Source organism: Chaetura pelagica, unplaced genomic scaffold (assembly GCF_000747805.2).
Source record: "Chaetura pelagica isolate M959 unplaced genomic scaffold, ChaPel_1.0 scaffold48, whole genome shotgun sequence".
Classification (NCBI taxonomy): Eukaryota; Metazoa; Chordata; class Aves; order Apodiformes; family Apodidae; genus Chaetura; species Chaetura pelagica.
Genome location: NW_009954241.1, coordinates 1802474 through 1819086, shown reverse-complemented (window position 1 = coordinate 1819086; position 16613 = coordinate 1802474). Strand labels below are relative to the sequence as shown.

Genomic DNA, 16613 nt, shown 5'->3' with positions numbered 1-16613 from the left:
AGCAGGAATCGCTTGGATAAACACGATGTGCTTGCAAGGTCAGCGTTTTTTTAAAGGGAACTCTTGCTTATGAACCTATTTAGATTCTTCAGAAGCACTAACAAGTACTTAGATAACTTGATAGTCCTATTTGAGTTTCCAATATGCTTCTTTGAAGGTCTTTTGCCATATATATTTAGATAAGCTTGGAAATAAACAGGAAGGTCACTTTGCAGAAATCCATACTGGTGCTATTCTACATGTTTATTAAGAGATTAAGACATTTATTATGTCCTGGAGAAGAGGACAAGCAGAATTTCTTCTTAATTGGTTGTTTGAATGGTTGACTGTCTCTGGAGAAGAGATGCTGCAGCAGCAGAGTTTTGTACCAGGTGGCATCAGATAACTGCACAGCAGTATGATAGAAATTATAATTCAGTTCTTACTCTTTATTTTGTTTGATCTCAGTTTTGTAAACATGTGCACCTCTTTAAGAAGATTGAGAGAGTTGGAACCTAATGGCCAAACAGCTTGTCTCTTTAGCCAGTTCGTGAGCAGTTCAGAGCAGGAAGGTTTGGTGGATGTGGCAGGAAAAGCCTGGGAAAGGGCCTGAGTCAGTCACAGCCCACTGGCAGAGAATGATACTGTGCTGTGGAGCAGGGAGCAGGACTTGGGGGTTAAATAAAGCAAGTGTGTCAGCAACCAGAAAGGTTTGAACTGAATTATTTTCAGCTCAAAGTCACTGAACTAGTAGCAGGGACCTGGGAAAGACTTTCTCTTCCAACTTGGTGGTTTATTTTATTTGACTATTATTGTGTGGGGACGGGTTTTTAGAGTTTATTGTCAGAATGCTGTGCTGTGCAGAATAGTTGAAATTTTTGTGTCAGCTTAATTTTGGTGAGGTTCACATGTACTCCAGCATCTTCTACACAGATCAGGGTCTAATCATAGCTCATCATGACTTTTTTGTTGCTGTTGTGCTAAGAGCTACTGTGCCATGTTAAATGCACATTACTTAATGTCTCCTTCAGATACCAGCAGTGACTGTGAAAGCTTACTCTTCGGCTGTGTCAGCTTCAAACAGCAATGTTTGCTAACTCCCATATCACCATTTGTCAAAAGTGGAAAAATTAATGATGACTACTTTGCATTTCATAGTTTTTACTGCTTTTTTTATCTTGACTTTTAATGCCTTTCTTGAATTTCCGGTTTCTGGTGACAAAATAAAATTAGGAATGGAATGGACTGAAGCTGAGGATAAGTGTCAAGATGGAAGGAAACAGGTTTCATGAACTACACATGTGGAGTTTTATCAAACAGTACAATACAGATACCAAGCTGTAATCTTTCTTCAGGTGACTCATGAGAACTTGAAGGGCTGAGTGCCTTCCTCCTGTAACACAGTGATCCAGACCTGTCTGACTGGGTAACCATTACCACTCAGACCTGAAATGTGACTGGGAAGTTCTTTTCACCCAGCTGCTCTCCAGATTTAGTGACAAATGTTTACACAGGATTGTTATGAACTTAAATTTTCCAGCCTCTGTAATTTTAACACACATTTCATTTTGTTCAAAAGCACCAGTTGAAAATTATGTCTTTCTATTCTGATTTAAACTTAAAACTGATTTTGATGTATCATTTTCCCAATGAGATAAGAACACAGTTTTCTAGTAAGTTGTATTTTATGTTAAATATTTCTTCTTACAATTAATCAGATTTTGTGAAGTATGCTTGAGTTCTGCATCTTCAATAATCTTTTAATAATGGAAATAAATTATGTTTAACTAGATATACCACACTAAGTAAGGGCTAAATGCAAGACTGTGCCTTACCTTTGTTCAGCTGATTTAAAACAATTTTCTTTTGTCTTTAATTGGCCTATTAACAATTTCCTCATTAGATCTTTAATATGACTTTATAATTTATTTTGTGGTGCAAGGCTTGGAAGGTTTAAATGTTTATCTTCAGTCTGTTGCTTCGAGTTTATTAGAAAATAGTTCACTTACTCTTTAGTTCTTAGTTTCCATTAGGAAAACAGAACAAACCACAATGCCAGTGCTGTGCTTAGAAGATACTTATGCTAAACCTGGTTCTTCTGGTCAGCAACATTTAGCATGTCATTGCTTGTGGATTGAGGAAGTAATTAGTACAGCAGTCACCAGAAAACATGCACCAAGTGATGTAACAACTGTTGCTGATAGTCTGTGTCCCAGAAAGTTCCCTGCTGTTTCCCATGGATTGCTATGAGTGTCTTTTTGTAAGGAAACCAGTCATGCAATAATATTAGGTTAATGCAAAATTTTGTTTATACCATTTTAGTAGAAGCTGGACAAAGAGAGGAAGTTGCTTTAATGGTTTTGAAGTGTGAAACTATGAAGAGTCACTGAAAGGCTTCTCACCCTTTTTTCAGTTCAAATTCAGAAGGAGGGAACTTGAAAATTAAGGCAAATGGAAAGATGTACTGAATCCCAGTTTTGCAGTTTAGATTAAAGTCTCTTGAGAATTTTATGGAGATTCTTCTCTTCAGTGAGAATCAGACAAAAGTTTACATTTTGCTAAGTTGGGCTACCAGCCCAACTCCTTTAAAGCTTATTAGCTCTTTTAAAGTTTGTGTTTGTGGCTTTGTTTTGTTGTTGTTGTTTTAATTATGTTTTTAAAGAAGCATTAATTGACAGTGAAGAGTACCAGACTTACAATCATAAAACTGAAATTACTCTATTAACAGTAGAATGTTAAAGATGGATTGCCCATGTGTGCTTCCTCACACTTTCCTGTTAGTGTGTCTCAATAGTCACCTCGTCTTAAGGAGAAAGAGCTCTTAGTTCTTCAGCCCCTGTTCTTCTGCTGCATCTGTAATAATAGCAGTTACTTTTCCAGCAAGTATATCAACGAGAAGCCTGAGGAACAGATACTGGAGTAACAACTACAGTAGAAATGCATTTTTCCACAGGAGTAATTGGTGACTCCTGAGGTGCTGGAAGTGTTCAAAATGATTATACTGCACTGCTGGGATCAGATTAGGATCATATTAGACAGTTGCTAAGTGTATGTGTGTGTTAAAAAGAAAAAACAAACAAAACCCCAAAATAAGTGATGCCTTTTTATGGGAAATGTAGTTATGGCATCTTTATAACATCTTTACCTAAAATTAGATGTCCTGAGTTTAGTGTTTCTCTTCAGTCTGGGAAAAGTGTAGATTTTCAAACTTCTATGTACCATCTCTGCTTACTGTGAGAGCTGTACCTCATATTATACAGAAGTTTAAGGTACAATAATTACTTTCTTTAAAGCTGTTAGCTATTAATCAAATTAAAAGCCTGTATTCCCTTTGTCCTTGTATTAATTATGAAAATAGAATTGCTGAAGTAAATACGGATTTAGTTTTGTTCATCTTAATTCTGTTTTAATGCAGCTTGGTACTTGGTAGTAGTACTTGGTACTAAATTTGTTCATAGCAAGAACTTTTATAGCAAGAACCTTTGTGGGAGGAGGGCAGCATGCAACTTCTATCTTAGTATATAATTTCATATTTTAATAGCTTACAATTTTCTATACTTCATTGCAGTGATTCTGGACGTGGGAGCAGCCTCTTAGACAGAGCTATTGCTGATAGACGACAGCTTAATACAATTACATTACCAGATTTCAGTGATCCTGAAACAGGTATGGACTGCATTTGAACAATACAATAGGTCATTGCTAGATTTTGTGCTCGTTTTATTTTAAAAAATGAAATCGTATAACATGAGCATATTTTCATTGTTGTCATATAGATGGAATTCATTGCAAGACATAAGTCAATATATGTATTTTTTCTTTTTTTATTTATGAAATACTTACTGATCTTGTTCTCAGTAAATTAAAATATCTATATTATGGATCTTTCTGAACTTAGTGGTATTTTCATATGCAAGGGCTAAAAATTAGCATGCTGAAGCAGCCCATTTGCCAATGTCCAGTGCTTTTCTGTCCATTCCCTATTTGCACGTTTTTCTTATAAAAGTTAAATCAGAAAAAATTCAGAAAACTTTAAATCTCAAAAAACCTGAAGACATTATTGCTAATTAAATTCATTAGAACATCTAATAGATGTTAAAACATAATTACATATGTGGATTTGCTTACTATAGACATAGTTTTGACATTATCTGCAAAATATATTTATGACAAATTGTATGTATTATGATATTTTGGTATGCATGTCAAAAATTGTTGTACACAGGTGCACTACGTAAGCTAAGATTGTTACATGCCAGTAAATATGTAATTTGCCTAATTTAATATCTTCAGTTATCACAAATTGATATGCCTTAAAAGTCATATAAACAAAAAGCAGGTGAACCATGCATTCTGTGACAATTGCAGAAGGAATTTCCATGATGATGCTAGTTCCAAAAACCTTCACAGTATGTCACTTGCATTCTAAATATTGAGAGATTTCTGTTTCCTGGGTTTTATCTCAAAACTGTAGCATGCTTTTCCTGGCACCTTTCAGATGTGAATTTCTGGTTAATCACGCTTTTTACAAACAGGCTATAGGAAAGTTTGCCAGCCTATGAATTAGAATACACTGGTCTGTAAGTTATGATACATTTAAATGTATAATGTATCTCTTTGTTTAATATCAGAATTGTGCAGTAGAGAAAATTCCAGTTTAGATATTTTACTTCTGAAAGCTAAAGTTGGATTGCATGTTCACTCAATTTTAAAATCATGTAATAGGAAGTGTTCCGTGATGACTGGAGTGGCAAACAGTTTCAATTAGAAAGATGGCATCACCTGATTTCAAAGAATTGCAATATAACGTGGCCTGAAGTGTTGCATGATTTAGCTTGTAGCCCCTAATGTGGAATTCTCTGTCTTCTTGTATTCATATAATCAAAATGTGTAAGATAACATGATATAGAACCATAGAATCATAGAACTATTCAGGTTGGAAAAGACCCTTGGGATCACTGAGTCCAACCATCATCTGTACTCTACGAAGTTCTCCCCTAAACCATATCCACCAATACCACATATCATTCTGTAGTGATCATTATATATTCTAGTCTCCCTCATTGTTTCATTTTTAAGGACATAACTAGATTTTAAAAGTTTCATAAACATACATAGATAGAAAATTTATTTTATGCTTTCCAAAAAGTGCTTGTGGTGGGGGGGTGATGTGGGAGGTTTTTTGTGGTGAGCTGTGTTTGGTTCTCCCCCATGGGGACACAAAGCCCTTGATCTGTACTCCTGTGATGTCCTATTTTAAAAGAGTAATGAATTGGTAATTTTCAAAGACTGTATATAAATATTTTTAAGTAAAGCTGAATCCTCATCCAAACCAGTGAGGTTTTCAAGAAGCTTGCCCCAGATTCAAATCCTGCAACCAATATCTTGGTTGGAAAAGAGGATCCATATGTATGTTCTGATTTTAATAGAAGTTCCAATTTGTCTTTTTTCCTGAATCATGCTGGTGTTTCTAGAGCTAATCTTTACTTTCAAGGAGGAAAAGATGGGGAATTAAAAACATGGGGCCTCTCTGATTATTTTTCTTATAAAAGGTAATTGTGGAGGATGCACTGGGGAGGGTCTCCTTTTTTTCAGTTTTTTGGGGTTTTTTGTTTGTTTTTTTTCAGGGTTGGATTTGGTTTACTGGGGATTGGGGGTTTGTTGTTGGGTTCTTTGGTTGTATTTTGGGGTTTTTTGTGGGGTTTTTTTGTTTGGTTTTGTTGTTTTGTTTTGGATTATTTTTTTTAGGTTTGTTTTGTTTGTTTTTCGTTTGGTTTTTAGCAGAAGAAAACCTGTTGCAATACCAATATTCAAGTTCTCTTAAGGACTAGAACTTTGTTGTCTACTGTATCTATACAGTAGTATACATAGAAAATTTTTGTCCAAAATTATTCATCCAGAGGATTAGAAGATGATACCAAAATTATGCAGAAATTAAAAAGTTATGGGTACTGTAAGAATAAAGCTTGTCATAGTGATTGAGTGAGAAAACTAAGCAGATGGACAAAAAACCATTTTACATAAAAGGTAGGTGAGAGAAACAAGCTGAAAGAGCTCATGAAAATTCTTTGGATCCTCAGTGTTTAGTAATGCACAATAAATTTGATATTTAAATAAATAAATGTTAAAATAGAGGTACAAAGGAAAAGTATTGCAAAAAAATCCTTTTAGGACAGAAATGTTTGCTCCTCCACTTTATACAGTATAATGCTACCATGTGTATGCATTTTTGTGTGCATATACACATGAACATTTGGAATCTCTGTCTTGCTACCTGTAATGATGATGATCCCCTTTGCCTATCTGGTCTGAATTTGCCTGGCCAGTCTGAGTACCAAGAAACAAAAGCTAAAATTCAAATCTGAAGATTTATGTGCTTGCAATTTGAATTTTAAAATCCTTAAAAAAACCCCTCAAACACCTCCCTGTAATAAGTGTAAAAAATTATTTTTCTTAGATGTGTCAATTAAGCAGAAGTTGAAATTTAAAGGAAAAAAAAAGGCCTTAAACTGCAATTTTATGTAGAACTCTTAGCAATCCCATAATTAGAAACTACTAAATTATTCATGTTTATATTTCTGTAACCTTTGACGTATAAAAATAGTATATTATAGATTTCTTACAAGGTTAGATTGTTAATTCTAATGCCCTGGTCAGTAACTGTGGCAAATCTACTTACGTTTGCCTTCTATTTCAGCTGGTTTGGCATGAATGGCATGTACCTGTATTTATATATATTGATGAAGGAAGTACATAAATGTGGAGAAAAAAAAGTTTTGATGATCAGTCACTGAAGTAAGATCTCTCAGGGAGGCAGGCACATTTCATATCCAAAGATAGATATATGCAGATCACTTGAGCCTCAGTTGGCTATTTTGGTTAAGGTAAGTTGCACTCAAATCTTTTTAAAAACAGATTGTTCAATTTGTTATGTATTGCTTGCAGTCTACTGAGTTTGTCAGAGGAAGGATCAATAGTAGCTGAGTTTTAAAGTTTGTTCTCTATTTCCCCTTAAATATATTTTAAAAATTTATGCATTAGAATATAGAGGAAACAATTTTATTTTTTTAAAATCTAGTTCAGTGTGGAAGGAGAACACCTACAAGTACAGGGTATTGTTTTCTTTATATTGCATTCGGAAGAAGTGATACTTGTTTTATTTAGAAGCCATTTACATCTTACTGAATGGTGAAATAAATGCTTTTCATTTTTTGGCATCTATGAGTCCATTAAACCCTGTTGGATCTTTTTTCTTTCCCATCCTCCCACCCTTATCATTCTCTTTGTTTCGCTTTTTAGCCTCTGATACTTCCTCATCTTCTCTCTCAAGAACAGAGTCTCCTCTCCAACTGTTTGTATCTTCTCATCTTCCTCATCCTAAACCAGATACCTTTGTCTGGCCCCATGCAGCCTCTCCATACTGTGACCACGTTCCTGAGCCCTGCTCACCTTCTCACTGTAAACTGGTTTTCTATTCCTGATGGGCGTGTTTGTGCTGTATTTTTCTGATAACCTTCATAACTGATAAACCCTGTTTAAACAGTTTTAAGAGTATCAGTGAAATCTGGCCTTTCAAATGCACTTCATTAAATGCTGAATGGGTTTTAAGAGTTTCATCAGAATAGAATGTTTTATTGATCCCAAAAGAAGTAAAGTTACAGACATACTCTGGTCTCATGACTGTTACAGAAAATTGTAGATGTTTGGAAAAGAAGTTATTGGCAGCATCTTTTGCCTAACAAGTCTGTCTTTTCCACAGAATTTCCTACTTATCTGTGCAATTTTTAATGACTTAATTTGAGAAAGCCTCTAGGTAATTGCAACCAAAACCTTCCCTGAAAATTCACATGAAAGAAAAAATTGCCTAAATATCAGTGTGTATTTTCATATTGCAAGTAGGGCATATTGGAATTATTAAGAGGTATTATAGCAGTGAAAATCAGCCTTACGCTGTTTCAAGTCAAAAGCAGTTCTGTTCTTTGAAACTATGCCAATTTAAACATGCTGCAAGATCAATCCCCATGTTGTTTGAATGCAAACTGTACAGTAATGCTGCCAGAATAGTTCAGGTGGCAGTGTAAAATCAACATAGTTTTCCAGCCATTACTTCTTAACTCCTTTTCATTTCTGTTAAATTATTTTTCACTCATAGCTTTATGAATAGTTCTAGTTTTCTCACTGCATTTAGTATAATCCAGTCTTAAGAAATTCATTTTTGACACCTAGCCTTTAACTGATACCATGTCAAAAATACTTATTCTTAATAAAATCTAGAAAATAAATCTTTAAGTAGTAGCAAAAGTAGATGACGTAAGACCGGAATTCTGAAAACACTAGTCCATATGCAAGCCTGTAACTGGAAATTAAGGAAAATACTTCATTTAGACCAAAAGATCTGTACCCTACAGAGATTTAACTAGTTGAAGCCTGAATTTCTTTTTTAAGCATTTGAATAGCTGATTGATTGCTATTACAGGTTTGGGTGTCATTTAATTGAGCTTGCTCAGGCCTACTCTATAAATAGTACATCCCAGTTAACATTAAGTCGCTTCTTTGAAGAGCTACAAGTTAGTAAGAGCTCTCTTAAGAATGAAGGCAAACTGAAACAATGCAGAAGTCGAAGCACAGATTCCAATATATAAAGCCCAAGTTTTCCATTTCCCAACTACTGTGTCCTCAGGGAAAGGAGCTTTGACCATATGCCTGAGATGTAGTGGAACAATGAAAAAAAACAGATATTGAAGTCCTTTGTGTAGTGCAAATAATTAATGAAGGTTAAAGCTCTCTGAGTAAGCAGAAGTTTGCCTATATACTTAGAGCATGTTAGTACAGTTACCAGGGCTGAATATCTCATGTTCCACGTCTTACTCAGTTCAGTGTCTTTTCTAGCGAAAGCAGCAAAACGCACTTTGTATTATTGACTTGACTTCCAACTTCTATTGTGTAGGAACATTATTTTAGAGGTGTAGCAAAGACTCTATTAATATATTTTATGTAAACAGTAATCTTCTAATTTTATTTTTTTTAATCTTTTGAAACCCTGTAAACCTGACTTACATTTTGAAGATGATCAGAAATCCTCTGGCTTTCTTGGAGTTCTTGGTTTATATACATATATATATATATATATACTTTTTGTTTCTCCTTCTTACTTTGGATTTTAATTTGTGGTTTGATCTGTTCAAAGGCAATCCATCAGATGGTTACTTTCATGGTTTTTACTCCCTTTTTTCAGTTTGTAAGTAGTATTCACTCTGCAGCTCTATTATATTCTTAAGGATTTAAATCACCTTTTCCTTTACCACAAAATGTACTTGTTTTGTCCATCAGTAGTGTGATAGTGTGTAAAGGAAGGCTGATGCTCTTTGCCCATTCAGTCACCCCAAGAGCTGTAATCTTACAAGATCTGACTGCACTCAACTAACACTTGCTTTTAATAATTAAAGAGGCAGTATTCATTTCTGGAGGGCTGCAAATACAGATAAATTAGGAAGGTCTTGTATAACATAATGGCCAGCTGCCAGCATGTTGTATTAGAGAAGATTTTATGCTGTTACTAGGGAGTCTGTTGGTCTAGAATGCAACATTGCAACTGCTCTCATGAGTCATAAAAACGATTGCTGTATCTTGTGGTACAAATTTTGCTTGTAGAATAAATATCTTAAAAGTACACTTCAAAATAGTGAAGTGATGAAAACAAGCTACATAAGTGAGAATAAAGAACATAGATAAATAAAAATAACTGCTGCTTTTACCAGGATGCAAAATAATGTTCTTTTTCTCTAACCAGTTATATTAAAAGGCTGTGTGTTTAGCCTCAGATAGTAAATTATGGGAATTTGTTTCATTGATTACATTTACTTTTTATACATTTGTATGAGGTGTAGTACAGGAGACTAATTTGGTGGAGAAGAGAAAAATAAGAAGATCATAAAATAGCACTTTCCACAGTTAATAAGCACAAAAAATGTTTTTCAAAGAGCTGAGATGTTCTATAAATAATGCTGTTCATACCTGATTACTAATTATCTCCATGCATAACTTTATACCAAAATATAAGCTAGCTTTGTCATTTATGACTGGAAAAGTGTCTAAGACTCTTAATGAATTTTATGGGAAATTTTTTTAATTTTGGCTAGACCTGTCTATGTATCCTATCAAATGCATCACTTCAGTGATACATTGGTCCTGCAGAAGGTACTGCCTCTTTGTGCCATGTGATGGCTTTCTTTACCACAGAGTTCTCTGTATGTCACACCACTAATATTCTTACTGCCAGCTTTGTGTGCATGTGAAGTTGAAAGTCATGGGTTTTTTCCCTTTTTCTCCTGCATGAGCATTGCTGTTAAAGCATTTTTTTCCTTGTAAATGTTGAAACATTGAAAATGTGATTAATGTAAAACTGTTTAGTAATATACTCTTACAATATAAAAAGAAATCCTATTGTAGTGTTTTTGTCCGTTGATATGGACATGTTTCATGAAGGATGACAGTCCATTCTTGTGCCCATTTTCAGAAGGAAAGTTTTATGAACATAGTAAAGTGATTTTGTTTTTCTCCAAGCCTGCACACTAAGTAAGTGCTGATAGAATCCATAGTTCATGGCCATTAGGCTATGTTATTAAGAATTTATTGTGAAATTACCGTGGAAAGAACTGAACAAGTCATAGCACACCTATTTACATAAGGTGACTTTTAAAGAGTATTTTAAATATGAGTTTCATGTAGACTCTCCTGTAATATATTTATCTCAAGAGAAGCCTGAAGAGAATGATTTGAACACTTTGTTGTTCACAGATGATGAACTGTAAGTGTGATTTGGAAAACCAATGTTTCTGGGAGATGACAGCTTCTTGGTTAAATTGTGTTTGTACAAAGCTGTTTGTAGGTTTTCCATTTGACATTGAATTGGAACTGACATAACGATAGGCTGTTGCAGACACTATGTTAGAATGGTGAGGAGAAACTCTAAATTATAGACAAATGTCATTGTAGGAAACTTGAGTGGGAGGTTTTACCTTTCTGGTTTAGAAGCATTTTGTTATGTTTAAGACCTTCTTTCACACTTTGCAGTGTGCAATGTGATTGTGATTCCAGCTGTTAATCAATAAGTAATTTAAGTAGTGAGAGCTAGGTCTTGGAAAGACAGTCCCTAGTTCACAGTTGGCCCTTTCAGTATAAACAAGCTTCAGAACAAAACCAAACAAGTGAAGGTGAGTAGCCAGGATCAATTTTGGTGATATGTAACTTTTCCAGACCTCCTGCCTTTATACTTAAAATAAACAATCTTTGCTGCTTATTTATTCTTTTTTCTCAATTCTTACATTTCATCCTATTAACAGCAGGTCTTGAAGTTGTCTGGGAAGAGCAAGGATATTTGTGTGCATGAAAGATGCAGTAAAATTTCAAACCAGAAATTACTGCTACTGTATCTGATTATTTGAAAAAGGTATAACTAAGTGAACTGTAACATAAAAGTGAGGATATATTTATGTTTCCTGAGGGTACTGAACACAGATCAAAGAAAGAAAAATACTGCCATAACATATTCTTTACATAAGGCTGGGAAGAGGGAGTAGAGCTAGTGACAAAACAAATAGGGACCCACCAAATAAGTAACTGTCTGCACAGAGTCTGTGGGGTTTCAGGCAGACTTTAGGATCTGCTCTCAGTTTCTCACAAACCACTAAGTATCTGTAGTGGTTGTAGTTGAAATTACTATATATTTTAGAATCATAATGTGACTTTAAAGATCTGAACGTGGGAACTCCTCACTTAGAAAAGGATACTATTTTTCAAATATGGAAAGGATTGAATAAAATTTGCAGAAAGCTTTTAGTACACAGGAGACTTCTTTAAATGACTTTTAGTTGTTTGCAAAGTTAAAACTTACTAATTGTGTTTTAACAGAAAGAGCCAGAAATGAGTCAGATGATAGCTAATTGTGGCAATACTACAGAAGCATGTGGGAGTTTATAGGTTAGAGCTATCACCATCAATGCAATGTACCTGAAAGATACCTGTTTTGGGCAGTGTAAAAAGGCTGTTTTTTTAAAAAAAGAAAGAAAGAAAAAAAAATAAAGATGTAAAAGTGTGATAAAGGATACAGTGGCTGTGCTGATTAGATATGCAAGGCTGTATTGGAGGTCATTCCTCCTCCTTTTGGGAACTGTAAACCCCTGTGCTTGATGTCTTTCATACAAGCCACTCCAAGTAGGGTTTTTAAAGAAAGAAAACCAAACAAAAGAGCCCAATTATTGATGCTCTTGTGCTGTTTCGCAACATCCTTAAGTTTTCTACGTTTTAAATAAGACCGAAGCATGAACGGTTTCAAAGGCTGGAATTTCCAAGCAGCCCTGCAGAAGATTACACCAAGTTTCTTTGTATTCTGCTTAACATTGTTCTTCAATGTTAAACCCCAAGTATCCACTAATTTGGGATAATGTTTAACAGCAACTTAAATTTAGTTGATTATTATTGAATAATCTGCAGTCTGAGTTTCTAAAACATTTAAATTACTTGGTCCACGTTTTAAATTAAAATTGTCATGATTAATATAGAATACATTTTTACATCAGCTGTATTAATTTAATGAAAGATAGTAGATAACTGTTTTCTGGTAGTTAGGACACTTGAAGTCTATTATTTTGCATATGTGTGTGTTTTCTTCAGAGAATGAATTTCCACATTAGGGATATCTTTTTCCTAAACAGGAAATATAGGCAATTTGAATAATAATACTTTGGAAAAAAATAATATTGGAAGTTTGTTGTTGTGCTTGTTTTGTGGGTTTTTAAAATTTTTTTCTTCCACTAAGAATAAAGTCCAGGGTAGGAGTTAATTACCATAGAAAGCACTTGGTATCCACTCAATTTTAAGTTCAATATAGGTGGCAATTTTATCACAGTGTAGAGAATGGCCTCTCTGTCACTCTCAGTTCATGACATTCAGCATAATTCTTTTTATGTAGAAATGGATGTTCAAAAAGTGTTAAAAATATATCACATTATGTGCTTTATGTGTAAGTACTAGAGGCTTAAAATCTAAAAGCACACTTTCTAAATGAAATTACTTGTGGCCTGGTTAGCAGCCAGAGTCCTTTCTTTAAATAATATAAGATACAGGCCCTTTAATACTAAACTGAATACTTGCTTTTCAGAAGAAAGGAATAAGATTATATCCTTTTTGTTAGGGAATTGCACCTTTTCATTATAAATTCTTTTGGAGAGATGTTGAGACTCCTTCAGTATTAGTCCCTGGCAGTCTAACAATGACAGGCTGCATTTACAGAAATGGTTGTCAGACAAGAGGAGGATTACTGGTGACTAGTGCTTATTTATGGTACCTTTGCTGCTATTTTTCTTGAAATACACTCCACATACTTCTTGCTTAGACTTCCCTTTTATATTTCTTTAGAAGTTAAGCCTTAAAGATCCCTTGTTTCTGTCAGTTGAGGGAAACATGATGCACACTTTCAGACAAACTTCCTGCTCCCACTTATCTGCATACCTAGGGATTTCTTTTACTTTTCTGGCCTGCTGATTTATCTTGTCACACTTAAGAATGTATGTTTTATGAGGGAAATCCCTTGAAATTCTTAGAAAACCTGTGATACTGAGAGTGAAGGTTTCATTTGTATCTTAACTGCTAGTCATGAGGATGAGCTTGTGGGGTGCAGTTCAGCCTGTACAGGATTCAATACTTTCTTTTGAGGTACCTGCCATTGTCGACTATTGCAGATATGCTGATGGGCTTAGAAGACTTCTCATCTGATCCAGTATGAAATATTCCACTTCCATTATTTATTGATCGGGCCTAGTCAGCTTGAGATTTTGCAGTTTGTAGTTATAAAACAGCTAGAGCCGTGTAAAAGCTTAGATGACAAGAAGGAGTGTAGCTTAAAATATACGTGGTTCTTGATTTAAAAAAAAAAAAAGCCATTCCTAAATACACTGTCTGTACTTGGGTCTGTGAAGTACAGTTACCATTAGTTATTCTCTTGTAATGGAAACTTCTACATTTCTGATACTTTGAAGGGAGTAGTGTTTGCCAATGAAATTCTGATCTGACTTGTAAACAGTTCATTTTAAGAGAACTATCCTTTACATATTATGCTTTGAGAATGTTCTTTATGCAAGGGACCTTTTTGCCACGAGGCGTTTTATCTTGGCCTTCTTCATTAGCTAAGGTTTACATTCAGTGCAGTTTAATTGTGTATTTGTGATGGGGTATGTTGTGATCATCTTCTGTACTTTGGTTCTCTTTCTTTGTACTGCCATTAGTCTTAAAATAGTCCTCTAATTACACTCTATGGAAATACATAGCAATTACTAACATCAAAGTCTGTGTAGCAACCTGAAGTGTACAATACCATCACAAACCTTTTTTTTGATTGTACATTGTCAGAAAAGAGGTGTTGAGTTTAGTAGAGAGTATTCATAGTAACAACTCAAAAATGTGCCAGGTGTAGTTACCAATGTTGAGGGTGGTTTTATATTGTGGTTCAGACCAGTATAAAAGCTTTCATAACAAGGAAAATTAACCCGACACTTCAAAAAGTTCTCCAAAATGGTCCACGTAAATTAAATCTAAGAGTTCATGTTAAAACCTCTTATGAAAAGGATTACAATTAAGTGCTTTATGCATCTTGTATGTTCTTCATTCTTTCTATGATGGGATTTTTTATTTTTTCTTTACTACTTTTACAGGTTCAGTCCATGCCACATCAATAGCAGCTTCCAGAGTGGAGCAAGCACTGTCTGAGGTTGCTTCATCTCTGCAGAGCAGTGCCCCTAAACAAGGTCCCCTGCATCCTTGGATGACTCTAGCTCAAATATGGCTTCATGCAGGTACTGTGAAAGTAAAGTTCTTCCTTGTTCTTTCCCCTCCCCTTTCTTCCAGCCTGAGGACTTGCAAAAAATCTGTTTGTTTCATTCAGAATCTATTATCACTCATCAGATCAAACACAGATGTGTGTGGCACTGAAGCAAGTCAAGAAGTAAAAAGCACTTTAGAATTGCTCATATGTAATATTTTTTTAAGTAATATAAGGCAATAGATATATACTGCAACTGTTATCAGTGGAGTTGTATCTTCTGTAGAGCAAGGGAACGCTCTCTCCCTTATGTATGAAGAATTTAGTTTTGAAGTACCTCGAGTATCATATTATTTGGAAATTTAGATGCCCTAATTCATTGCTTGGAAAAAGATGTTTGTAAGATTATTTAATAGAGTTCATGCAACTAGAAGAGCTTTATATTTAAAAATAAATAATTCTGCATATGTGGGAAAAAAGTGTAGTAGTACAATTGAGCAACCTCTCCTTTGCAACTGGGATAATGAGCTCTCATTCACTTCTCTTCCTTCTAGATTCTTAAGGTGAAAAGCCCAGAATTGTTTTTCTAAATATGGAGTTATCTTGAGTGGATTTAGTATTGTTATGCTGCTTCAACCCTCAAGCTAAATGAAATATCACAAGTGGCTGTTGTATAAAATTTTAACCAGAAAATGATGATCAAATGTATTTTTACACAATTAAAAATGTATGCTGTGCCATTGCTTTTACTGATACTTGCATCAGAAAGGTGTAATTTAGGAATCAGTCAGCAACTGTTCTGCTTTGGTCTGCTGGCAGACTTGAGCTTTTTTTAGTGACATAATTTATTTAATTTTTTCCTTCCTGTTGACGTTCAACACAACAGTGCTGTATTTCTAAGCATTTTAGTTTAACCTATTTTGCATTAATAGTTTTATTGTGTGAAAGGCATTGCAGGGCAATGGCTCCCAGTTATTAATGTTTTAGAGGAAAAAAAAACAACCAGAAGATTGGAACAAATTATCAATTATGGTGATTAATAATAGTGATATCATTTAGGGGTGAGAGGGCTCCTCAAAAGCAAGATAGATTAGAGCAAGGCAGGGTCCTCCAGGGTATGGTGTAGTCATCTACCCTGTATCATGGCATCATTGATTTAAAATATTTATAAATATCACAAACAGCCATCTACAGTAGCTTTTAGCCTCCATAACACTGATAATCTCTCAACCTTCTGTGACAGGTTGATGAACTGCATATTTTCTGTTTTTTAATTTTTGTTGCTTAAGTCCTGCTGCTGCTTTTCCAGTCCGGGCAGGTGATTGCTACTGTTTTGCCCAGAAAGGAGGGGTCTGAACACTCTTTGCTGATTCCCTTTTAGTTCACAACTGAGTCAGGTTTGCATCCATGCTGGTGTTTTGCTGCTGTAGTCTGCTGTACTGTCCACTTCCACTCTTAAAAATACGTCTCAGCAAGCATGGTATCTAGGGCATATTCTTGGAGAAAGCAGGGGTGGGAAGTACAAGAAAGTTGGGTTGGAGAATGAACTAAAGTGTTAAAGATCCGAAGGAAGGACACAAAAAAGTATGAAGAGTATGACCCTGTGTATGGGGAGCAATGAAAGAAAAAAAGAACCTGAGATGAAAGAGAGCCTGCCTTCAGATAAGATGCTACAACCTGTAGTCTACTTATTCTCTGCTTTGGAATGCTTCTGTTATTGATACTTCAAGGCTGGTGACTTGTGTTGCATTTCTGAGTGTTTACATATCCTGCTATTCAGCTACTTGTCCTGCTACATTAAATGCCCTGAGCCTTGAGA

General features: G+C 34.9%; 1 protein-coding gene across 2 annotated transcripts in view; it reads left to right on the top strand.

Annotated features, from left to right (window-relative positions):
* The window catches only part of TTC7B (tetratricopeptide repeat domain 7B), a 112597-nt gene that overhangs the window by 68780 nt on the left and 27204 nt on the right, over positions 1 to 16613 (top strand). Inside the window, exons 16-18 of one of the 2 annotated variants that reach the window (XM_010003709.1) lie at positions 3548 to 3645; positions 7279 to 7437; positions 14688 to 14828. In XM_010003709.1, coding sequence (XP_010002011.1) covers positions 3548 to 3645; positions 7279 to 7437; positions 14688 to 14828 — 398 coding nt within the window. The remainder of the gene's footprint in view (positions 1 to 3547; positions 3646 to 7278; positions 7438 to 14687; positions 14829 to 16613) is intronic. The other variant, XM_010003710.1, reaches the window with a different exon arrangement.